The 26629-nt window shown below is 42.3% G+C and overlaps 1 protein-coding gene across 5 annotated transcripts in view; it reads right to left on the bottom strand.

Moving 5' to 3' along the window:
• FRMD4B (FERM domain containing 4B) overlaps positions 1-26629 on the bottom strand; it is a 334665-nt gene that overhangs the window by 177746 nt on the left and 130290 nt on the right. The window contains exon 1 of one of the 5 annotated variants that reach the window (XM_073787543.1): positions 5534-5962. The exons of 3 other annotated variants lie outside the window; for them this stretch is intronic. In XM_073787543.1, the coding sequence (XP_073643644.1) occupies positions 5534-5695 (162 nt within the window). In that variant the 5' untranslated portion in view covers positions 5696-5962. Of the gene's footprint in view, positions 1-5533; positions 5963-26629 lie in introns of those variants that run through there. One more of the 5 variants, XM_073787542.1, reaches the window with a different exon arrangement.

Below are 26629 nucleotides of genomic sequence, written 5' to 3' on the forward strand. Positions count from 1 at the left end.
ACTTGTCCTTCCGACTTCTGCCTGAGAATCACCCCTGTAGGAAGCTTCCTTGGCTTCCACGCCCTCCCCTTTTGCTTCACTCCTGTCTGACGGAAACTCCCTTCACTGTGCACCTAGACGACCCAGGTAAAGCCCTTGCACAGAGGTTATTTTCTTAACTGTCTCCCTACTTGACAACAGATTCCTTGAGGGCAGGAAATAATCTATTTGACTTTGTGTTGCTAACACCTTGGCATAACAACTGGGACACGGTAAGCACCTGATAATTATTTTATGTATGAATAAACGGACAAATGAATCAATTGATCTATAACTCCAATCATGTTCTACAATGCAGGACCTAGTAAAGGTAAACTGAACACTGATCCTGAATATTTGTTTATTAATTTCCTAGTGACTGGGTTTTTTAAGAGAAAATTCTTCCATATTCCTTCAAGTTCTATTTTTCCATGACTGAATTCTAAACTTTCCTTCTTCTAGCATTCTCTGCCCAACATATTGTTTTTGTCTAGTCTGGAGATTGGCAAACTTTCTCTGTAAAGAGCCCGATAGTAAATATTTTCGGCTGTGTGGCCAATACAGTCTTTGTATCAACTATTCAACTCTAAGTAGCTGAGTGACAACTACTCAATTCTGCCATTGTAGTTTGAAAGCAGCCATGGACAACGTGTAAATGAATGAGCAGGGCTGCATGCCAATAAAACTTTATTTACAAAACCAGGAGGTAGGCCAGTTTTCTCCTGTGCATTGTATTGGGTTGGCCGAAAAACCCAAACAAACTTTATGGCCAACCCAATAACTTGTCAGCCTCCCTTCTAGTCTGTATAATTCAGGAGGCTGTGGAGAGTGGAGGGCGGGGGCAAGCAAAGGATATACGGTTTGAAATGTACACAGGTCACTGAAGGCTCAATAAAGGATTGCCATTTGGGGGACTTGGTCTTTCATAACCAATGCAGTGGGATGAAAAGTTCAGGTGTTACCAATTTATGAATCATCAGAGTCTTGGAATATAAAGAGATTATCTCCTTAGAGACCCTACTGCTAGCTCCTGTGACCTCCTAGATTTTTTGTATGGGCCTTAAAAAAATTGTGGGTTTACTGCGTAGAACACAAGCTCAGATACCCAAGGTCCACCCTACATCCACTGCTGTGGGAGATTCCACAGTCTCTCTCACGGAACATCTTTGCGTGCAAAGATGGAAATTCAGTTTCCACAGAACTAGTCTCACTTATAAAAACAACAGTAAAACCCTAAGCTACCCTTTATCGAGTACCTTCTATGGGTCTGGTGTTAAGCCCTTTGCATATCCAAGAGCTAACATTTACTGAGTACTCGCTTGTGCCACGCAGAGCACTCAGTATTATACACACAATCTCATGAATTTTTTACACTACCCATAATGCCAGGACTACAGTTCTCCCCTCTTACCCAGGAGGGAATGGGGTTCAGAGAGAAAAAGCAATTTGCTCAAGGTCAGATTTGCTCAATTTTGAGCAAACAGCCTCTGCTGTGATCTGCCCGGCATGCCACCCCTCACTGCCAGCTACCTGTGCAGTGGAACTGACCCAGCCTCTTATGGTCCCTTAAGTACCCTAGATTCTGTTCAAGTTGCCCCTACTGGGGGCGATTACTCCATTCAGGGTTTGCAAGAAATTCTACCTTTGAGACGTTGGCGATGAAGGGAAAACTTAATTCCAAGTAACAAACTGAGGGCTTCATTCGACCGTGTCACACTTGATAGAAAGCAAAGGGTGTTGATCCTTTTTCAACAACATTCTTCCATCATTTTCCACCTCAACTGTTTGTTAAATCTATTTAATTGTGATAACGCAACCCATCGGGCAAGATAAAAGCAGGAGAGATATATCAGCTTTTAATATTCAGCCCTAAGTGGAAGGTGAATGTCCCATGTCTGCTACTCCAACCACATTCAAACCTTCACTCATCAAGTGAGTCTTTGTTAGAAGGCAGCCTCAGGGCAGCCTCAGTCTGCTTTTTATTTAGTCACATGACTACAGAAATGCCTTATAGCTAGTATCTTAATTATTCATGGTTTCTGGCAAATTAAGTCTCTTGCCTCTCCAATATCTAGAAATGGAGGAAGTGTTCAATTCCAAAGAACTTATGTCTTCCCGGCCGTGCTGGCGAGGCAATAATGTGGTTGTCAAGTTCCTTATGAATAGGCAGAGATCTTATTTCACTTATAGTATATGAATAAACAAAACACCCCCGGGGACTGTCAGGTATTTCGTGTAATGGATATCTCCCACCCCACCCTTTCTCTCTAGAGTGATTGAATCCTGGGTTTTTTTTTTACAAACAAGACTATTCAGACTAGAAGCAAGAAATTGACACCTTTTTATCATCAAGATGATAAAAAATTGGGTTCAATAAAATATGTAACCCTGTGGTGTTTCCAATTCACATGCCAGAAACTTGAGCAGTATAATGGAACATTCCTCTCTGTTTTAGAATTCATAATTATGGGATAGCAATGCTGGTATTCTAATGATGGGCCCCCTAACCCCCTAACTCAAATAAATTACTGTTGCAAAATACTTACAAATGTATTTGTGCATCAATCTTTGTACTTATCTTGAAAAATAATCATTTTATTTAAACAGCATAAGAATCTCATTATCTGAGATTCTAATAATGCAGATACAGTGGACACTGCATCCCTCCCCCCATTGCCTGGCAGCCATGTGGTCTGGGCGGGGCCAACCTCACTGCCGGCTTCAGAAATGGGTCTGCACTGGCCTAAGCCAATCAATGTAATTCAGGGTCTCTCAACCTTTGTATTCGTTATCACTCCCTTAAGGAGCCTCTGAAGATATTTTTTTGTTTGCTAGCCACCTCACTCCCCCCAAAATTCTAACGCCATAAGTACACTGTAGATCTGTTTATGTATACCTGTGCTTTGTACATAAAGACTAAGATTTTTTTTTGCCCCCCCTCCCATCCTTACGAAATGATTTTTGCCTGTTGGGGGCCATATCATTCCCTTTGAGAATGCATGAATTACAATCCCATTCCCTGTGCCAATCAGTGCATGGCATTGCCGGTGGGCACATACCCTAAACTGACCCATCAGAGGGCAAACCGGGGAATTTTTTTTGAGAGTTGGTGCCTTTGAAACATTCTCTTTCTTTCTATATGGGTTGATACATGGGTCTAAGCCCCAGAACTGCTTTAGCTGTCTGCTATCATGAGGAAAGAAACCAGCTGAAGATACATGAACAAGACAGGATTGACAGAATCATGGGGAACAACTATAGTGCCCTGATCCTACTGCTAGATTTTTCAGTTGCATCCAAAGTCCCTACTTTTTATTCTGTAGGTTAATTTGAGTTCATTTTCCTATTACAATAAAAATACCCCAACTGATAGAGCAGATAACATTTACTGAATGTTTCCTAAGCTCTTGGTACTGTCAATTAATTTTAATATCAACCTCTGTGGTTAGTACTATTGTATTTCTCATTTTATAAACAATGAAACTAAAGCACAGTAAAATTAAGTAACTCATCCATGATCATACACAGGCAGAGGTAGGATTTATCCTATCCTCTGTCTATTTAACTTGGAGTATAAGGTATTAACCACTTTATTTTACTGCCATTCTGTTCTATACAATTTACGTTAGTACCTTCTTGTTGAAATTTGAAAGGCATTAAAGGAAACGGTATTTCTTTGCTAACAACTATGTTGTACAATTTAAAAATCTAGAGTTCTCTCAAGTTTTAAAATATTTTCAAGTTTTCTCCAAAGACACAAACCTTGGAGATCATTTTCTGCTTAAGACTCAATACTCATAAAATGGCCATGGTTGTTTTAGATGTTCCCTCTTATCATTATGAGAGAGTACTGGCTCAGCCACTATCCATTTTACGGAAGAGAAAACCTGTCGTTCAGTAGGTTAGTCCTTCAAGTTGCTGTTCTGCTTAAAAATAATTATTGATCAACCTTGTAAAGATCTCGTGGGGTCTCAGGTTTCTGGAAGCGTCATTTTTGAATTGGTCACTACCAGTAGAAGAGGTAAGCCATAAGTCCCCTGAGCCTTTGGGGAGAGCGGCATGAAGGCTGAATGGTTGGCCACAGTGCTTGTGCTCTCCTTTTGAAAGTTTCTCAAATGTTAAAAAGTGAAAACAAAAGTGTATCAGGGCCACTTCTCCTACAGACCAAACTGAACAATGATTTCCCAAAAAAGAAAAAGGCTGAGGCAGACACACCTCTGGCTCCAAAAAGCTAGGTGATCTGGGTAATGTGGCCAGATGGGCTATATCCACAGCTCCATAATCCTCTCAAACCACCACATGCTGCCCCGGTTCTCCACCTGGCTTTTGGATTCTTTCAAAACGCAAGACATCTCAGACATGTTATCCAAAGCAGGAGTCGGGAAAGCACAAAGTATAATGTTCCTCACATTTTAACAAGGATGATACGGATGTCAGGGATGACAAGGGGACGCTGATTTTTTAAATGCCCACAGTTTAACCGCAGGTGCCGGTCTTTTAATTTTGCCTGATTGATGGAAGACAATGGCTTATCAACTCCAGAAGCTTGATCACATATAGGACTCAATACAATGCGATATGAATCATAGCCATATGGAGAATGTGGTCAGAGTAGGGAGAATCCAAGAACTGCAACAAAGCTAATTCTACATCACAGGAAAGAAAACGTGCCACTATATTCTATAGTAAACACCGGGTGTAATCTTCCTAAAGGCAATGTAGATTATTTTTTAAACCTGAAAAATATTAACAACCAAAGCACAGGACCTTTAAATCCACAAACGACTGTTTAAAAAATATGAAGGGAAGCTGTAGCCCCAGAGAGACTGAGCAAAGTTGCTGCATTTTTTGCCTGCAGGATGGGACCTAGCAGAGAAATAAAGAGGCTGTGTTATACCACAGGGAGTAAATCCAAACGTAAGCATTCCAACGCTCAGCCAGGCCACCCCTCCCTTCCCCAGCCCGTCATCCTCCTGCAAAGTGTTCACAATTTGCTGTCCTTCCTTCCAAAAGCCAAGTAGACACAATCAGCTTTTCCTGGCTCTGCCTTGCAAGTTGGGGCTGCCCGAAGGAAAGCTGAAATAAAATCAAAGGGAAGAATGCAAATCCATTCAGACCCTTCTGACCATAAACTGGTGTGAAATCCTTGCTCCGTGAAATGCCTACCTTCACCCCAATGAAATGAAAAAGAAGGAATCATGTGAATGTCAAGAGTTGCTCCCTGCAGACGCTCTGCTGCTAAGATACACCATCACTCGCTAATAGATGTCTGCAAAGCCAGGGACTAATTCACAAGTGCCCCCATGCCCGATGGGGAAAATTCACAAGCTCTGTCAGGCAACGGTTACCCACAGCTGCTGAGCTTTTGACCCAAGAGGCGAGCAGCCCGATAGGAGTTGAAAAAGAGAGCGGTGGAAGGAGAGGGACAATGAAATCATACAGGTGGAACCAACCGGCTTCCCACGAGCGCCAGGCATCCCGCTAGGGCCCTCAGGCGCCGCGGTCCCCGGCTCACCTGGTACACGTCCCGCAGTCCGCACCACGTCCGCAGCACCTGGTGGCAAGCCCGCAGCCTCTCTGTGTACCATCTCCGCAGCGTGGACACGGTCAAGTTCCACACGAAGCGGCTGCCGCTGAAGAGCAGGTCCTCCACTCCGCACATGAACACCGAGGCCATGCCTCCTCAGTCCCTCTGAACCCAGGCAGGGGGTGGGGTGCCGGCGGCTCCCGCAGCTGCAGCGCTGCGAGCCCGATCGCAGCGGCCCCACCGCCTGGGCTCCCGACGCCGGCTTCTGTGGACCGCCGGGGGTCAAGCCTTCCCCCAAACTGGTCTTTCACGGTGCGTGCTGGCCTGGCTCCGGCGGCATGCCCCGAGATTGGGCGCCCGCCAACCAACGGCTGCGGCGGGCACACAGAAGCCCAGTGTCCACCCCGCCCTCTCGCTGGCGGCGCCGAGCGAGCTGCGCTAAGCTCCGCCAGGCGAGCCCTCGGCGCTCCCGGGTCGCTGGAAGCCCGGGCCGGCGAGGACTCCCCCTGGCGCTCCCCGAGTGCGCTGGGCAGCGGGGGGAGTGGAGCAACTCTTTGCAGGCAGACGAGAGCGCTGCATTTCAGCGCACTGGGCTTGCACGTCCTGCACACACCACACACGCGCGCGCGCACACACACACACCAGCCCCAATCTCCGAATCCGCTTTGGGAAGCACCTTACTTTACACTACAGGGTCTTTGCTTGGCCTCTGTTCACATGATAAATATCTCTGGGCAGCCACAGATACAGGAGGAAAAAAAAAAATCCTCCGAAGCAGCCCTTTGGACCCCACTCGGGGGAACAGCCCTGAGTGTTTCCTTGTGCTTCACCAAGAGGTGAAGATAACAGTCTCTGAGCAATAGCGTGTGCGTGACTGCAGAACCTGCCTTCGCTCCTAACTTGAGGGTCTCAGAGAAAATGACAACCTGCCTACTGTTGCCAGCCGGAAAGCAGGATCGCACACCCCGCACACTGTGCTAATTCCAACGCAGCAGTCAGTTCATGAGAAACACAAAGAGCGTTCTTGGTCTCTGGCAAATAGCTTCCAGTTAGTATCTGCTGGGAAACAGAAGCTCACAAGAGATTCCTTGGTTCGGTTCTGGAAAATTCAGCTTCTGGACATGTGTAGCAGCAGCTGCTAGCACAAACCTGCACAGATAGTTTATTCTCGACTCAAAACCAAAGGAAGGTGTTCCACCACTCACAGTCACCAAATAATTAATGTTTTGTTTTTTTAAAGTTCTCCCCCAGGAACTGATATTGCCAAAGGCATGTGCAAAACAGAGCCCAAGGAGTCCCACATGCCACCAGGCTCTATTTTCCTTTGGAATATGTGTAGATTTCGGTCCCAAATAATTGTAAAACATTGCTCACAGCAAAAGTACTGCAGCAAATTTCAGGATGTTGTTTTTTCCTGAATCCATCTGTAGGACAATCATCTGTATTTTACTGGCAGTTTCACACCTAGGCTGTTATCTGTGCTATTAAGTGGCAGAAAGGTAAAAGTGCCAAAGCTTTTCTCCCGAACTAGCTCAGAAGGCTTCAGAAGAGATTATCGACAAGTAAATCAGCTTTATTTCAGGTTTCAAATGTGCCTTTGGAATCTTAATTCAGGTGAAAGTCACCCGGTGAAAAGAGAACACAAAAATCTGTCCTCAAAGCGCCTACTGTTTTCAAAGTGACCATAATTGGGAAACTCTTAAAAGATGTTTCTTTTCTTACTTTTTACTTCTTTTATTACTAATGAAATTGCCTAAGAGTTTTTTTGTTGAATTAGTTAATAGGACAAAAGACCCGATCCAAGATTTGCAAACCTTTCTTCACAGTAAATCTGCTCCATGTGTTACTTAGTATTAGCACTCTGATATTTTCCAAGATAATGGTCACAGTGTTTACACAGAATCAGAAAATACTAGGTCCCACTGAGTCAAAAGACAATGAACCAAGTACACTTTGAAAATAAAATGTCATCCTAATGGAAAACTACCGAACTTCAAAACTGGCTTACGAGTATGAGTGGATGATGGTGGTACATTTACTATTCTTTTTAATGATGCAGTGAGACCGTGTTCTCGGAAATCGGCAGCCAAGGGAATACCGAATAAAACCTACGACAGGTCATTTATCTCCGTCTCATGACACTATTCTCTCACAAGAGATGCTCTAGAAACACCATGGCTATTATCTGTGCATAGGCCTAATGTCAGTGGTCAATTCCAACTTCAGTGGTTTGCATTCAAGGTTTTCAAAGTCAGTGCTTACACTATTTTCTAGAAAAATTGGATGTGGCAGAACAGGGGTCCTCAAAGTGTAGTCCCTGAACTGGCAGCATCAACATCACCTGGGAACTTGTTAGAGATACAAGTTCTTGGGCCCCCTCCAGAATCAGGGTGCGGTCAGGGATCTGAGGTTTCACTTGGCTTCTGGGGGATTCTGACTCTAAAGATGGAGAAGCGCTATTGCAGGGCATGGGCATTAGGTGCTAAGTGTCCTAAGAGACTTAACTCCCTGCTCCTTAAAATAAATAAATAAATAAATACATTTACTTATTTTTTTTTTAAAAAAGACCTGTGGCACTTTGTAAAAGCTCCTTAAAGCCACAAAGCCTCAGTGTACTCATCTATAAAACAGGGATAATATCAGAATCTACTACATAGCAACTGGGGAAAGATTAAGTAAAATATGCTGTATAAATTGTTTAGTATATGGCTGGCAAAAAGTGAGCGCCCAAAGAAAACAATGATCACCACCACCAAAATCAGGAATTGTTTCATTTTTTTTGGTACCTAGGTAAAACAGTATTCATAAAATGTGTTTTAAAAAAAATTTCAACTAATTATCTACATCTGTTTTCCTATCCCTTTCTGTGTGTTGGAGGTTAAAGTTGACTTGTTTTTGAAGGAGCAGTTCTTTCACTTTCTTCAAGTTCCCCAAAAAATTCTTTGGAGCTAGCTCTTCTCCATCACACAGCCAGCCTTTCTTGAGGACCCGGAGAAGCAGGAGATGCTCCAAGCTAGATGCAAGATAAGAAAAGACATTTTCTTCCCACCAATATAAACATGGACGCTTCTTCTTATCCAAACAGCTTTCTTCTCCTGCAGCAGGAGAAGTTCAAAGCTCTAGGCAGAGATAGCTTTTAGAGGGAAGGAAAAGTAAGTTCTTCACACCAGGGGCCGACAGTGGGTGGCAACTGAACCCAGGCGTGGAGCAGTGGAGAAAAGAGCCACCCAATTGCGGCATCTTTCTGAAAATGGACAAGCCACGTGGCACAAACCAGATCCCAGACACACACCCTTGAAGCTGGTCTAAAATTTCCTGTGGAAAGGGAGATAAATCAAGCTGTCTTCAAAATTATCTTGCCTTTTCTTTTTCTTTTTTTTTTTTTAATTTAAGAAGAGGATTTTTTTTTTCCTCTACAGCATCAGAGTTCCCTGCAATACACTGTAATTTCCTGCAGCTCTCTCTGGAGGCTTAAAAAGATGCTTCAGGTGACAGCATGGCTCATACTCCTGGGAGTTCTGCTGCAGACGTAAAAGAGAAATTGTCATTATCCCCGAGGCTCCCGTAGGTTCTCCTCTGAGCAATCCGCAGGAAGAAGAGCACAGTGCTAAGAAGACAGCACAAAATGCTAACCCCTGTCTCTAGAAAGAGATAAGCAGTTCTATCGCAGCGGCTTCCAGGGGTCCCCTCTGCCCATCAAAAAGACAGAGTCCATCGAATGCCTGTGGATATTTTTAAAACTCTCCTTTCTCCATAGCTGAAGAGCCAGTGTGGCTAAATTCTGACAGGCCACGTTTGACACAGGGCTTGAGGGGGACGAAAACAAGGTCTGGTTCGGTGGCTCTCAATCAGGGGCAATTTTGCAACCCTGCCTACAAATGCATTTTTGGTTGTCACACCTCGGGGATGCTAGTGGCGTCTAGTGGGTAGAGGGATGCTGGTAAACATCCTACAGTGCCCAGGGCAGCCTCCACGACAAAGAACTCTCCTGCCCCAAATGTCAGTGGTGTGGAGACTGAGGAACCTTGGTCTAGTTCAACCCCACAGCCTGCTCTTCCTCTCAGAGGACTGGTGGGGAAACATTCTTCCCTCTTGATGTTTTCTACCAAAAGGCAGACTGGAGATGCAACAATCACTCTATAATGGTATTCACACACTCACCAAGAGCCGTAATGGACTCAAAGCCCATCGAGAAGGAACTGGAATGACATTTCCTATCATTTTTTTTTCCTACCTTTTTTTTTTGGATATTTATCATAAAAATAAGAAATAGTCATTTTCACCATAAGCTATATATCTTTTGGCACTTTAATTTTTGGCCTTATCATTTCCTTTAAATCACAGGCTGCTTAGTAGGGCTGAAGGCTTTCTTTGGCACATGACAAAAACAATTCCCCCTATATCAACCCCAAGGTGGAATGCTGATGCCTCCAGTGGGCCTTGAGTTGCTACAGAAGTCTCTCATCGCCTCAAAAGGGGCAAAGGTGCCCCCTTTGGTCCACTTTTCACTGCTAGACTGTCAACTTTTTTCTTTAATATACAATACTCTTTATTGTAAATTCCATATAGCCAATTAATCAGTAAGTCAAAGAAGGCTTTCACTGATTTTTTAAAATATTTATTTATTTTGCTGTGTCGGGTCTTAGTGGCGGCACGCGGGGTATTTTGTTTTGGCACGCAGGCTCAGTAGTTGTGGCACGCAGGCTCAGTAGTTGCGGCACGCAGGCTCAGTAGTTGTGGCACGCAGGCTCAGTAGTTGCGGCACGCAGGCTTTGTTGCCCTGTGTCACGTGGGATCTTAGTTCCCCGACCAGAGATCGAACCTGCATCCCCTGCATTGGAAGGCGGATTCTTAACGACTGGACCACCAAGGAAGTCCCCAGACTGTCAGTTTTCTGAGGAGTGCCTACAGGTGAGTGGAGGCGGATGGTCCCTCCTTGTGCAGGAGTGTACCCCACACACTGGAAAATGTTTAGTGACCTTGGGCTCTGCTCACTACACGCCAGTAGTGTCCCCAGTCATTATGACATCAACAACAAAAAGCACCTCCACACACTTCCAATTACTCCAGGTGGGGTGGTAGCCAAGTCCACTCAGAAACCACTGGCAGAAGTAGGGAAAACGCCTTATTCATATTTGTTCCCCCAGTGGCTGGCACATAACAGGCCATCAATCAATGGTTCTTGACCTGACAAATGAATGACTCTTTGTCTCAAGCGTGAATATAGAAAGAAGTTCATCCATTTCCAAAACACACTCTTGTTCATTAAAAAATTACGTATTGAGTTTGCAGTACGTGTCAGGCAGGGAACTGAGTACTTAGAACACACCAGGCAAAACAGAGAGGATTTCTGTCTAAGTGGGTCTTAGAGAAGGGAGAGAAAGGCAGACATCTGAACAAGTAATATAGAAGAAGCAGGCAGAGCCTCACAGGGTTATAAAAGAGACATGTGATGGAAGCTGGGGGCAGGGGAGGACCAGGGAAGGCCTCACTGAGGATGTGACACTGTGACACCGCAGCTGAGACCTGAAGGCTGAGGAGGGCGGAGCCAGGTGACAGGAGAGGGGGGACACAATAGTGGTCCAAGGTGGCATGAGCTGTAAGAATGAGGGCTCCATGGCTCTATAGCAAGAGGGATCTCAGACTCGTGGGACTTGAGGGGAAGGGTGAGAGAGAGCGCTTGAGAAGCAGAAGAGCACGGAAGCCCAGCTGCAAGGCAGCTGCAAAATTCCAAGGGTGACAAGGAAGGGCTTACCTAGGAATGGCTACATAATAAAGTCAACAGGTCCCCCGGAACAGGGCTTCAATATGCACATGGGGTGAGAGTTTGGTGGGCAAAGGTGCCCTTTTCAACGCAAGCACCTCTTGTGGCCTCTGGGAGGACTGCCCAGCTGTGCAGAGGCAGTCTACCCCAACAGGGGGTCTGCATGCCCCTCCCCACTTCTACATCTTGCCCCAAGGAGAAGGCAGGAGGGCCAGTGGGACACAAGTTCTGCTTCAATCTCACTTGAGCCAAAGGCAAAGTGTTCTTGTTCCTCCCTCCTCTCCTGCTTTTTTCTCTCTTCCCTTCCTCGGGCTGAGCGAGCCAGGAGCATCCTTCGGTCTTGGCCTCCAGCGGCAGGAGGTGGACGGGAGCATGCAGAAGTCATGGAATCCTGAAGGGTAGGGTACCTGTCATTATCACCATCACCCAAGGCTGACCAGTAGGTTGGTGAAGTTCTGCAGCTGCCTTTAGGACTTTGAATGGCTTTTTGGCATCATAAAGGGCTAAAAACCTGTAGTGGTAACTAAACAATATCCAGCACCAAGGCATCTATCCATCTTCTTTTCCTCGGCAAACTCATTCCACTCATAGAAGGAAAACAACAAAACAAAACTTTCTCATCTTTCCTCAAAAACCTCACCTGTTATTTTAGTAAATCAAATTCTCCTTGCTCAAAGGAAAGAGGAGGATGCTATCTCCACTGCATGAAAAAGTACAAAACAGGGAGCAACATATCAGATCCTGCATTGTATCCATTTTTACTAGTTAACCCACTAAAGAGATACTGGAGATTTTTGCCAGGTCAGATTTTAGAATTCATCAGTGTAGATGAGAAAGCACTTGAAGGACCATGAAGGTTCCAAGGAAGCCCACGTAGATCAGAGGGAAACGGCTGACCTTCCTCTTCTGCTTTTTTGTTTTGTTTATAACTTTTCTATTTATTATGTATTTAAAGCATTTTCAAATACTTTGTTTTTCTTTTTTTTGCATTTTATTTTTATTAAAAAAATTTTTTAAATTTTAAAAAAAGTTTTATTGGAATATAGTTGATTTACAATGTTGTGTTCGTTTCTGCTGTACAGCATAGTGAATCAGTTATACGTATACACATATCCACTTTTTTTTAGATTCTTTTCCATATAGGTCATTACAGAGTATTAAGTAGCATTCCCTGTGCTACACAGTAGGTTCTTATTAGTTATCTATTTTATATATAGTAGTGTGTATATGGGCTGACCTTCTTCAAAGAAGAAATAGTATCAATCTTGTGACTTATCTCCACCCCCATAATTTATCACCTTTTATTTATACTTAATTTACATGCACACCAACAGTGACAAAAATAAAATAGTAATAAATTGGTCTATATAGCACCCTTTTCTAAATAAATAAAGGCAGCTCCACACATATTATCAGTTGATTTGCACAATATTCTCCCAAGGTCAAATGGAGAAAGGTATTGCTGGCCCCATTTCATGGATAAAGAAACTGAGACACAGAAAATCTGGGTGATTTGCTGAAGATCTGTGGAAAAAAGCATTTAAAAGCATCTTAAATGGCACAGCTGCTAATTTTTCAGTCCTTCTACTTTAACTGAGATATAAAAGGACTTTTTTGGTATTTATAAGTTATCATTTGTTTTGGCCTCACACTAAAATTTATAGGATACAGAGGGCTCTAGGACTTACTTATTATCCAGGAACTTAATGTGACAAAATGTCCACCCTTTGGGTTTACCCAATTTAAATAAGAATAAAACAATGAGAAGGAAAAGAAAATCTATAAAGAAAAGTAACTGAATTTTTTATGGGAGATAAGAAAGCAGTGACTTAAAACCCAATGACCGGAACTTCTCTGGTGGCGAAATGGTTAAGAATTCACCTGCTAATGCAAGGGACCCAGGTTCAAGCCCATATGCCACAGAGCAACTAAGCCCGTGTGCCACAACTACTGAGCCTGCACTCTAGAGCCCGCGAGCCACAACTACTGAAGCCCGCGTGCCTAGAGCCCGTGCTCCGCAACAAGAGAAGCCACCACAATGAGAAGCCCGTACACCGCAACGAAGAGTAGCACCCGCTCACCACAGCTAAAGCCTGCGTACATCAACGAAGACCCAATGCAGCCAAAAATAAATAAATAAATTTATTAAAGAAAAAAAACAACAATGACCTTCACTCCTATACAATAAATGGTAGAAGGAAAAAAAGGATAAATGAAAAATCTTGACTTTCCAAAGATTAACAGATAATTTTAGTAAAATGAAAAACAGAAATCAGCCAAGATCAATGGCCTTCAAAGTAGTAAAAACTCTCAAGGCCAGGAATACTCTGGCTAGCAAACAAACATGGGCAACAGGTTATAAATATAGATCATTTCTCCATTATTACTAAAAACTACAGAAAAATTTGGTAGGATTATTGTTAGGAACTTCAACTATTTGGCCCGTTAGCAGTAAGAGCAAAATAAAAGCAAAGTTTAGCATCAAAAAAAAAAAAAAAAGATATAAGAGTATTTCTTGTGTCTTGCCATCCTAAAGTTAATTTGAAGTGGGTAGTAGCAACATACTGTTTTCAACTATAAAATGAATTGTCTACAAGAAGATAAAGAGGCCAAAAGCAGTAGGCTACACACCTGAAGGATTGTGAATATTGTATAAAGTTGAGAAAGCACTTGTGTATTTTTTAGACCAAGAGTTCAGAGAGCTCCAGGCAGTATTCGACAGGAATGAAGAGAAGAACTACACGATCTGGTCTTGAGTCAATAACAGAGGAAGAAAATAGGTTTTATTTCTGAAGGACCTAGCACCAAAGAAATTTAAGGTAGACCCCCTTACCCTAAAAAGATCCATTATTATTTCAGTCTGGTGGACTTAACAGATAATCTTGGTTTATTCTTTATATGTTTATGTATTTTGGCAAATAGTGTTGGTCGTCTATCCATTAGCCATTTTACCCCCTTTTCAGAGACTCTGATTTTGTGGGTGGCCATTTTCTATGCCCCTGGGATGAAGTATGATTGGTCTAAGGGAAGGCATGACACCCCATTCAAGCAATAAGCTATAAAGTGAAGATTTCTAAAGGGTTCTGGAAAAGATTTTCCTCTTCAAAGAGCTGGAACAACACAAGAATTTTTTGAGCACATTCCCTGATTCCTGCTTGGGACACTGTCATATGAAGACACAATGCTTTGAGCTATAGCAGCCATCTTGTGACCAAGAGGACAGGTGTTAACAGCAAATATAGTAGAAACGAGGGTGGTAAAAGCCCAGGTCCTTGATGACATTGTTTAGATATCAAACCAACTCAGCAGCAGCCTATTTTCAGATGACTTGTAATGAGATGTAAACAACAAATGACCTTACATAGTTTAAGCTACTTTCAGTTGGGTGTTTTGTTACTTTTCAATAGATCACATTTTAAAACTTACTACAAAGCTACAGTAATCAAGACAGTGTGGTACTGGCATAAGGGTAGACAAACAGATCAATGAAATAGAATCAAGAATCCAGAAATAAATCCTCACATTTATGGTCAACTGATTTTTGACAAAAGTTGCAATATCATTCAATGGGAAAGCACAGTCTTTTCAACAAGTGGTGCTGGGACAAGTGGAGAGCCACATGCAAAAGAATGAATCTGAACCCCTACCTCACACCGTGTACAAAAATTAACACAGACCGAAGAACTAAAAGTAAGAGCTAAATCTATAAAATTCTTCGAAGAAAACATAACTGTATATCTTTGTGATACTGAATTTGGCTGTGGTTTCTTAGCTATGCCAGGAAGAGCATAAGTAACATAAAAATAAACTGGATTTCATCAAAATTTAAAACTTTTGTGTTTCAAAGAATTCTATGAAAAAAAAAAAGAAAAGACAAGCCACTGACTGGGAGAAAATATTTGTAAATCTTATATCTGAAAAGGAACTTATATCCTGAATATAGAAGGAACTACAACTCAATCACAAAAAGACAAATAGTCCAATTTAAAAATGGGAAAAAGATTTGAATATACATTCCTTTAAAACAGATATACGAATGCCTAGTAAGCACATGAAAAGGCACTCAACATCATTAATCATTAGGGAACTGCAAATCAAAACCACAATAATATACCCACTTCATATCTACTAGAATGGCTATGATCAAAAAATGGACAGTAAAAAGTGTTGGTGAGGCTATGGAAAAACTGGGACCCTCATATACTGCTGGTGGTAATGTAAAATTGTACAGCTGCTGTGGAAAAGAGTGCCGATTTCTCAAAAGGTTAAACAGGATTTCCATGTGTCCCAGCAATTCCATTCCTAGGTATACACCTGAAAGAGGTGAAAACAGGTGTTTAAAAAAAGCCTTAAACACAAATGTTCATAGCACTGCTATTCAGAATAACCGAAAGGTGTAAACAAGCCACGTCTATCAGCAGATGAACAGATTAAAAAAAAACCAGCATATCCATATAATGTAATAACTATTTAGCAATAAAAAGGAATGAAGCATATACGCAAGGGAATTGAAAATATTTGCTCACATAAAAACTTGGACATAAACGTTCATAGCAACATTATTCCTAAGAGCCAAAAAGTGGAAACAACTCAAATGTCACTTGATTAGTGGATACATAACACGTGGTATAGCTATATAACGGAATATTATCAGCCATAAAAAGGAATTAAGTATTGACACATGCTACACCATGGATGAGTCTTGAAAACACGAGAATTAAAAAAAGTTAGACAAAGAGGCCATATACCCATAAAGACAGAAGGTAGATTAGTGGTTGCCAAGGGACTGAGGGGATAGAATGAGAGGGACTGCCAGTGGGTATGGAGTTTCTTTGGGGGATAATGAAAATGATCTAGAATTGAATAGTGGTGATAGTTGCACAACCTTGTGAATATACTAAAAACCACTGAACTGTACCTTTAAAAGGGTAGATTTTGTGGTGTGCGAATAAATAAAAATCAATCAAGAATAAATAATCAAGCAATCAGTAAAAAGTAAATAACTAAAAAAAAAGATACATGCTACGACATGGATGAATCTCAAAATCACTATGCTAAGTGCAAGAAGCCAGTCATAAAAGACCACACATTTTATGATTCCATTTATATAAAATCTCCAGATTAGGCAAATCTATAGAGATAGAAAGTAGATTAGTGGTTGCCTAGGGCTAAGGGAGTTTGGAGGGAGGGGTGGAGGAAATGAGTCGACTGCTAATGAACACGGGGTTTTTTTTTTTTTAAGACAATGAAAATGTTCTAAAGTTAGAGTACAGTGATGGTTGCCTAAGTTCATAAATACACTAAAAGCCATTGAACTGTACACTTTAAACAGGTGAGTTTTATGGTATGTGAATTATGTCTCAAAAAGAAGTAAAAAAAAACCTTAAGCCTTTATCGATGTTTGCTAAATATCCTACTATGAGCATGCGACACTTACATCTTCAGAAAAAGGGGTGAACAATTTTCTTGACTGGAAAAAAACACCTATTATACAAAACAAAGTAAAAATGAGGGCAGGAGAAAAGTACTGCATATGAACTCCATTTTGAAACTGACTGTATGCATATAGAAAAAAACTAGAGAAAAATAGATCAAATTATTGATAGTAGTGATTTCTGAGTTGGCATCACTGGATGATTTTAATTTATTTTGGGCGAGGCTTTCTTTTCCTGGTTTTCTATATCAGCACATACTACTTTTCAATTTCTAATTTTGAATTGCACATGTAATCATATAAAAGCTATTCAGTGAATGAAACATAAGCCTCTCTCTCATCCTTGTTCACCAGCTCCTCATTTCCAGAGCTGCCATGTAAGACTGCTCAAGTTGTTTACTGCACAAGGACATCTGGCTGAGGCAGTGAGTGGAGGTTATAATCTAGCCCCTGGGCTCCGCTGGATAAGCCATAACTCATGGCTCTGAGGAAAGAGTCCTTTTCATCTTAACCACATGAAAAATGCTATGTAGATGGCAGCCCTGCCCTTCTCCTTCCCCCAAGGGCTACCACCATGCCTAGTTCTTCGTATACCCCTCCAGACATAGTCTATGCTATTTAAACATAGACTGTAATATGTAGGTAAAAATTATTCAAAAAGAATTTTAAAATAGCAGGAAAAGGCAATATAATATAATCAGAATTCAAGTACTTCTAGAAAAGTCTTTCAAGGTAGCATGGTAAAATTGGATGTAAGGGAAGAAAAGCATGTTTTGAACAAACAAGTCTTAAAGAAAGAATTCTAAGTGCAACAGTTGTTGGGTTGTTTTCCACCTTAACAGTCCACAATTCACACACATTGTTTAAGCAGCACATGAGACTGGTTGTACCCATTGCCAAGCGGGTTGATATTTGGTACTTCACTCACCACACTCGCCACGGCTTAGAAGGGCATGGTGGTGTGCCTGTGGTCCAGCTTCTACCGGGGAAAGCTTTAGGATGAGTCTGCTGAGAAACCTGAGAGTGAGTGTCCCCACGTGAAAGCTGGTACTTCCATTTCATTCACTCTCCTGTCCTTCAAAACAGAGAGCATTGCTCAAACAGAAATCCTAGGGCACTCTAATAATTTGTACTCTAACATCTGTATATTCATTCAATTTGGGTTGAAATTTCTACCTGAGGGAAGTGATGGTTACATTAGTAAATAATTCAAATGACCAGATCTGATTACAAGACTTCCCCTGTCACTCTCAATAACCTTTTCAGCTATTGTCTTCTGTTTCAGGTTTCGCCTCATTACAGAAGGCCATTCTGGTCTTCTTTGGGGTTCCAACTCTTTTGCCTCGGGCTTTTCATGTTTGCCGTTCCTTCATTCCTGAACATTCTTTTCCTCCCCAGGATTTCATCCAATAAACCCCTCATTTATCTTTCAAGACTTAGCTTGAATGTTGGTCTCCTGAAGCAGGTGCAGGTTCCATCACAGCAGCTTAATCCTTCCCTCTCATAATATCCATCATGTTTACAATCACCTGCTTATGCCTGATTTCACCACCAGACCACACCGTCCATGAGTTCAGGAACTATGCCCGTCTAGAGAGAAATGTAACAGCTATCCATGGTCCTACAAAAGGAGAGCCTTTCCTCATTTAAAAAAAAAAACTGGGGGACTTCGCTGGTGGCACAGTGGTTAAAACTCTGCGCTCCCAATGCAGGGGCCCCAGGTTCGAGCCCTGGTCAGGGAACTAGATCTCACATGCATGCCACAACTAAGGAGCCCACCTGCCTCAACTAAGACCTGGTGCAACCAAATAAATAAATAAAATAAGTAAAACAAAAATTAAAGCACTGTGATTAAAAAAAAAAATTGGATGTAATTTAAAAGAGAGCTTAGGACTGGCTGTTTGAGAGCCAAGAATAATAAGGCTTGGAACCTATTCCCTAGGTCTAGAAGCATTTTCCAAGGAAGAAACATGGGGCTGATATTGGATTAGGGCAAATCACTGGATAAGAACCAACAATGGGGTAAAATAGTTGAGACCCAGGAACGTGTTCAGATGGCTTAAGTGTGAGATATTTCTAACAGAGTTGGGGACACTATTTGCTAAGAAAGAAAGTGATGTGTGAGACCTCTGGTGCTGAACCATCTTAATTTTAATTTGACCTGATTCAAATGAGTCTTGACAGTAGCAGCAGGGATTATCTGAGACATATTTGTCCTCCTAAGTGGTTTAGTTCTCTAAACCTTTTCAAGAGTGCTTTGGGACATTAGGAAACTAGTTCACCTTCTATAACTTCAAGTTATGCTAGGAGCAGGATGAGAAGACTTGAACTCATTAGCCTGGCGGATTTGTCCTCTGTGTCTATTTCTAAAACAGAATAACTGATTAGCTACAAGAGTGCAGAGAATGTCAACAGTTATTGGCATTCTTTACTCTGTTTTGAATGCCATTTTCTGTACGCACTACTATACAGTTTTAGGGAGGGTAAAGAATTAAAGTAAATAATTTAAGCTATGCAACACAGAAATATATAAAATGCAAACATTATATTTACATGATAAAGTACAACTACCATAAACATCAGATTATGATCAAGCTGGAGGAGATATTTCAAAAGCCCACAATCATTGAAACACAGTTGTGTGGAAAGAAATGCATCCAGATTAACTAAACTTCTTTCCAAAACAATGAAAGCTTGGGGAAACTGACCCTCTTCTACTATTCCATCCAAGTAAACTACACGGCAAAGGGGAGGGAAGATAGACCATCAGGGGCCAGGGGTAGGTTCCCAAAGAAATTTTACCAATCAGAAGTTGAATACACCTTTTGTATCTAAAAGATTCATGTACATTTTGTACTCTTCATTATGTATTTTATTATTATTAATTATTATATATATATTATATATATATTTAGACTTTCTTTCTAGAAACAAAGTAAGTAAAACTGATTCTCCAGGAAGATGCACATATTTATTTTTGGTTTCCCATAATCTCTAAGGACACCCCCCAGTACCCTGATTAAGAGAATGCATTACTCCAGTGTAAGAAGCACAGAGGTAGACATTAGGGGAAACAATCATTATAATCTCTACAGACTTCAGAAAAGCTTTTACCTTAACAAAAAAAAGTTTAACCAGTAAGTGATTAAATACGGTAGTCTATGTAGAGACACTTGTTCTGAAATCTCAGAGACTCCTATCATAGGACATGCCACATTATAGTAAATTTCTAATTTCTCATGTCTATCCAACTGTTATGGTAATGGGTCTGTTACCCAAGATCCGTTCTACCCAAAATGATTAGCCTAAACCAGTTATGGTAATCCCACTCTCCTCGCTGTGTGATTATGATCCAGTCTTGGCTATTAAGACCTAAGGAAAAGTCTACTGAGGGGAGCTTCTGAAAACCTTGCCTGGGAACTGGTAGAGCCCTCTTGCTGCCATCTTGAAAATGAAGCCAATACAGAGATTTAACTTAAGCAAGACAATTACCAAGAAGAAACACTGGAGCTTTCAAGTATTGTGTGTGTGCTGGAGGATGTCTCAGGATGCCTGCTTATATGTTTTCTTTTTAATTAAGCCAACTAATATGTGTTCTTCTCTGTTACTTTAGGAGATGTTTGACAATACACTCTACGCTGGACTGGAAGCTTTGTCAAGGGCAAGATGTATGATTTACATATCTTTGTATCCCAGAGGCTAACGTAATATCCCATGTATAGTAGAGGCTTAATTAATATATGTAGGACTAAATTGAACCAATTTTCAAACTTACAACATACCAAGTGAATTTCTCAGTCAACCCTAGGTCTCCTGGACATCTAATACCCAAATGAGCAACCCAGATGATAGACACTATGACATGAAGCTAGCTGACGGTTGTTGGTATCAGGAGATAGCACAATTGACCTCAATATATTATTTATATCATACATGACAAACAGCAATCAAAAGGGATAAGGAACCAATGAGATATAAGTATGGAAATGGCTGGTTGAAGAACAGCTGAAGAAGATCCAAAGTGATTATTTTATTTCACAAATCCTGGAATGTCTGGATTATAAGACATTCAAGTACAGAATGCAGGAGAGGAACAGCGCTGTGTATCTGTGGAACATTCCAGAGGACATGCCAGTAGCAGCTAGATGTGTAGATAATTCAGATGATACTGTGTATACAACTGAAAGGCTAGGTAAGATCCCCACCACTTCATTTGTATGAACTGCTCAGATCACAGAGGTGCTCTGAGGTCTAGCATGAATTCAGGGGCCTCAAATGGGCTTCCTTCTTGGAAAAGGAAGATTTACTCCTTCATGATATTCTTAAGAAAAGAAGCTGTGTTGACATTGCCACAGTGGATTTCACAACCACCAAACCACCCTAATGTCTTCAACGACACAGAAAGGACTGTCACCATCCCCACTTAAAAACTGGCTTAACTGAGCAATTCATTACATGAACCAAGGGATGAATTCATTTAATGCAACAGGGGATGCCATGTAAGGTAGCATTCTACCAGAGGTCCTTTTCTAGCAAAGTAAAAGCGTTCAGTGACAAGGATTTCAACAAGAAACAAGAGAACCCTTTCTCATTAGATAAGTGGAGAAGTAGATCTCATTCCTGCCATTACTGCTACCCCCTGAGACTATGAAATACTGGGCGCTAAACAAAGACAGTCACGGGACCCTTCACAGAGAAAAGGAACGGGCTCAACAAGTTTTGAAGTGTAGAAACCTTAAATATGCATCTAATGTGATCAGCTGGAAAATAAAGGCGGCTTAAGGACACGGTCAGACCTTACAAGTTCAAATGTACTCATTTTCCCTCTCTATTAGACGTGTGTGCAGGCACACACACACACATCTGTACACACATACACACACATACTGGTCTCCCTTTGCACATTTTATTCTACCTAGAATCAGTGACAAGTCTATTCCTAAGGGTATCTTCTTCTGGATTCTCCTTTTTTTTTTTAAAAAAAAAAAAGTCAAATAGGAAATACAGGGCAAATGTATTTCTTCCCCTGAGATTTCTGCCCAATAACAGAACTCTGAAAAATTAAAATTAAAAAATGTATAGCCTTTCTCATCTAGAAGATCTTTTTATAGTATTATTTTCTCACATACTAAAGATGAAAAGAATGTGATTCTCCATTTAAATCTGTTTACTAGAGTTAGAAGTAACAGATAATCATTCCTACTACTGTATGTTGACTTCTTGTTATGAAGCACGCATTAAGCATTTGATCTCCACCACAACCTATGGAACAGGTATTATTGCTACCTCTATTCTACAGATGGCAAATCTGAGGCTTAGAGAGGTTAGAGAGCGACAGCTTAGATTCAGAGACTGGAAAAAGCCACCCAAAGGCCAACAGTCAAGGCAGAGCAATGAATTTAGTGCTTTGTACTGAGAAAATTTGTGCACAAAGTAGGTCAAGAAAGACAAAAAGCCAAGTTCACGTGAGCAATTGGAATGAGGACATCAACAAAGGAGGACGAGGCACAGGGAAAGGTGAGTCCACGGTTCAAAACCCAAAACTCCACAGGAAAGGAAGAAGGTGCAAGAGGTCTTGTTATACCCCTATGTGTCCCAAGAGGGCAGGGACCACAACTATCTGCCTAAGCATCGTATCCTCAGGGCCTATCACAGTGCTGGCACAGTAACAGGCAACTAAAGAAAGCTTGCTGAAGCAGGCAGGAATGAAAGGGGTTAGAAATGTGGTCTAGCAGTCTAGGAGAGAAATGTGGGGTGCCAGCTTTATTTGGTAAAGCTGTTTGCTTGCAAATGACAGAAACATAATTCTAACTAAATTAAGAAAAACAGGACATTTACGGGCTTCTGTGGTGAAACTGGGGAACAGGCAGGGTCGAACAGGCCTCGTGGATGCCAAGAACTTTCTCTTTCTTTCTCCTTGCCCTTGTCACTGTTTCCTTTGCATGGTTCATTCGTTCTTTTGGGTGTGCTACCTCAGCAGGGTATAAAACTACAACCAAAGGCAGCTCCAGGTGCATATCCTTATAGCCTACTAATCAGAAAGGAAAGAGAGCTCTCCCTTGCCAGCTCTAGCAGGTTAAGTCACGGCAAAGGATGTTGACTATCATAAGGATGGTGGTCAGGGTGCAGGTATGGGGTGTATGTGCAGTGATTGGCTCAGCCAGAAGCAGGAGCCATCCCAGGGTCCAGGAGGGCAGGGTATCATGATCGGCAGCCCCCTACTGAAAAACTTGGTTGGAAGTGTGGAAAGAACGTTTCCCCCAGTGAAGGGAGTTCTTGTACCAGAGGAAGGGGATAAAGGGATGCTAGGCAGCAGAAACAACATACTTTCTTTACCAATTCTCTTGCCCATGAGGCAAACCAACCCCCAAGCTCAGGTAGAACCATGGCTAAGCCATGGCATCCTTGCTCTGGAACGCACCATGACATCTAGCTTACTCCAATATCTTATTTCCCAGTCTCATTTGTGCCAGAAATTAAATAATCCATGGTAATCAGCTTTCTGGTCAGCAGAAAGGGCCTTCTAGTTCCATGACAGCCCATCCAACTGAAATTTAAATTGTTCCTCTCAGTGAAAGAGTACCCCTGATATGCACAATATGAATAGTAACAGCCTTTACATTAATGTGATTTTAAATAATACTATCTTATGTTTTCAATGTTTGGTTATATGACACCTTGGGTATAATACTTACTAAATTCTTTATCTGTTCCAGGAAGGGATGCATTGCTTTTTTCACTCAAAGAATATCAATAACTCCACATTATTAATTTTACTGCGATCCCATAAACCTAAAAGCTTAAAACATTATTAAGAAGGCCCTCATCATTGCCATCTGGGAGGACACATCTCATACTGCTTCCATAAATCCAACACAAAAAGACACAAGGTGCCAAATACTAAAACCTTTTGCCAAGGTTGGCTTAATGTTTTGAAATGGCCAAAGGGCACGCTCATACTCTCACCAGCTCAACTTTGAAAGCTCCAACTTTGATGAACAACGGATCTTGGAAAAACTTGGCTGGACTCCAGTTGACACTGTAACGTGGTGCATGCAACTTTGCTGTCAAGATGCCAACTGTGCAAAGCTCAAATCAAGTTTCCCAGGGCGTCTGGATCCTTCCAGTGAATAGTTATCATTCCTACAGGCTCAGATGCTCCCTAGCCAGTAAGAAGAAGCATGTCTCTCCAGCGAACTGCCCCCTTAAACCACATTTCCTTTGTAAAATAGCCTCTTTCCTTCCAGTCCTCTTCTCCAACTTCTGAAGGAAAAAACCTGGGAGAAACTGCTAAGTGATCCACTTCCTCATTTGCAACTTACCTATCACCTCCTCAGGAGCTGGTCCAGTGAGTTTTATGGCAGCAAATGTGGTCTTTTGGGCAGGTCCCCACAGCTGTCAATGGATACCTATCTTTAGCCAATTCTTACCTATTACGGTTAATGTCAGGTTATTGAACACGTATCTGCTCCAGCATTTGAAAAGAGGGTCTTTTAAGAGCTTCCTGAAACTTGGCTTGGTTTAAGAAACATGCAGTGATACAGATGCCTCCACTTCAGCCCCTGGCAACACTGTATGTGCTTCTACCTAATATGAATTCAACAACAGGAGCTTGGCTAAAAGAGAATGGATTAGCCGAGAGAGAGAAAGAGCATAAACAGTGTCCGTGATTCCACCTATGAAGCCGCTCAATGAGGGTGACATTGACATGCGACTTGAGAATATTCTCAGTGGGCCTCAGTTCCTAGGTGCCTCTCACGGTGCGAGCATTGCACAGTATAACAGATCTCTTATTTAAAAGGAGACGGAGGGGCTTCCCTGGTGGCGCAGTGGTTGAGAGTCCGCCTGCCGATGCAGGGGACACGGGTTCGTGCCCCGGTCCGGGAAGATCCCACATGCCACGGAGCGGCTGGGCCCGTGAGCCATGGCCGCTGAGCCTGCGCGTCCGGAGCCTGTGCTCCGCAACGGGAGAGGCCACGTCAGTGAGAGGCCCGCGTACCGCAAAAATAATAATAGTAATAAAATAAAATAAAATAAAATAAAATAAAATAAAATAAAATGAGACGGAGGCATTTTTCATATAACACGGTCCCCTATTGCAAGCCAACGACTTCATCTATCTGGTGCTTAATCAAAGAAACAGAAAACAGTGGATTAAGCTCCAACTCTGGACTTAATGAGAGACAGTATGTCTGTCTCTGACACGGCAACCCAAAGGATGTTCAAGGATTATTCATTAAACGTGATTTTTGTCTTAGGTGATTCTCTGATCCGATAGTGGCCGCTGGACCAGAGGTGGAAAATAGTTTCTACTTCAATGCCAAATTTGATTGATTAGAAGTGGCTGCCCAGGCATTGCTTTGAAGAAACTGAGGCTCAATAGGAAAGAGTGCAATAACTGATTAGCAATGTCTGCCAGGGGCCCAGAAATTGGAAGGGGATGCAGAAGTGTCAGCACAAGCTTTCCTGGGGACTGGGCTGACAGTGAGATTGTGTTTTCCTTTCCAGACATTAGGCATTTGATTTTTTTTTTTTTTTTCTTGTTAGAGCCCAGGCTTTGAGAGGTTTCTGTTCCTGGCTGTGTGAAGGAGAAAGGAATTAGGGGTTTGTGGAGGAGTTTACATGGAGGTTTCTGACCTAGATCAGAGATAGATAGCAAATGTTTTAGCTTTGGCGGAACATACAGTCTCAGTTGTGACTGCTCAACTCTGCCACTGTAATGGGAAGGCAGCCAGAGACAATCCATACGTGAACAGTGTGGCTGTGTGCCAATAAAACTTTATTCACAAAAACAAGCCATGGCCGGCTGACCCCGGATGAAGATTATGAGAGATACGGGTAGGACATAATGCACAGATGAAATGGGAAGGTGGTATCAGGAGGAAATGCATGTCTGGAAAGGAAATAAGGGGCAAACCTGAAAAAAATCTCCCTGGAAATGATGGAGGATCCTGCATTTCTGGGACATGAAACATTCCTTTCAATTAATAATCAGCAATGCTAACATGGACTCCATCACGTTCAAGCAAGATATTGCTACCCCTACCAGTGTGGGTCAAGAACCAAATGACCCTAAAGGCACTATCTTTTTTTTTGTTTTTTGGGTGTTTTTTTTTGCAGTACGTGGGCCTCTCACTGTTGTGGCCTCTCCCGTTGCAGAGCACAGCCTCCGGACGTGCAGGCTCAGCGGCCATGGCTCGCGGGCCCAGCCATTCCGCAGCATGTGGGATCCTCCCGGGCCGGGGCACGAACCCGTGTCCCCTGCATCGGCAGGCGGACTCTCAACCACTGAGCCACCAGGGAAGCCCTAAAGGCACTATCTTGCTAGTCTGGAGTTTCTACCTAGTGAGCACACACTCCTTCCAGAATTTACTCATTGAAAAGTCAACCCGTCTCCATGGAACACAATACAACAACCCACCAGCTTTGGGGGAGCATCTTAGCTAATAGCACAGCTGTGATGGAAGGGGACAGGGGACATGTACGTTTTGAATGGAAAATGCTGTAAAATGGGGAAATGAAATTGAGTCAGGGCTCATTGCACTAGCTGGACAGGGTAGGTCTGGGTGCGGCAGGAAACAAGACCAGTTCTCCTGAGGTGGAGGACACCAGCGTTTGGAGATACTGCATGGATACTGGCAGAGGGACGGGGTCACTCTTAGAGCAAGGACGGCCATGGGTGGGGAGAGTTTCAAGCAGGGAGGGGCACAAGACGGGGCAGCTCGCCCCCAAGGTCCACCTGAGGACCGATGTTCAGAGTCTGTTTATACACAGAGAGGCGGGTGAAAAGCTGAGGTTTTACCCCAACGTGAGGTAAAAATCCCAGCTCTGCCCTACCTGCTCTATGGCCTTTGAGGAATTATTTAATCCCTCAAAGGCTCTGGTT

The sequence above is a fragment of the Tursiops truncatus genome, chromosome 10 (assembly GCF_011762595.2).
Source record: "Tursiops truncatus isolate mTurTru1 chromosome 10, mTurTru1.mat.Y, whole genome shotgun sequence".
NCBI lineage: Eukaryota > Metazoa > Chordata > Mammalia > Artiodactyla > Delphinidae > Tursiops > Tursiops truncatus.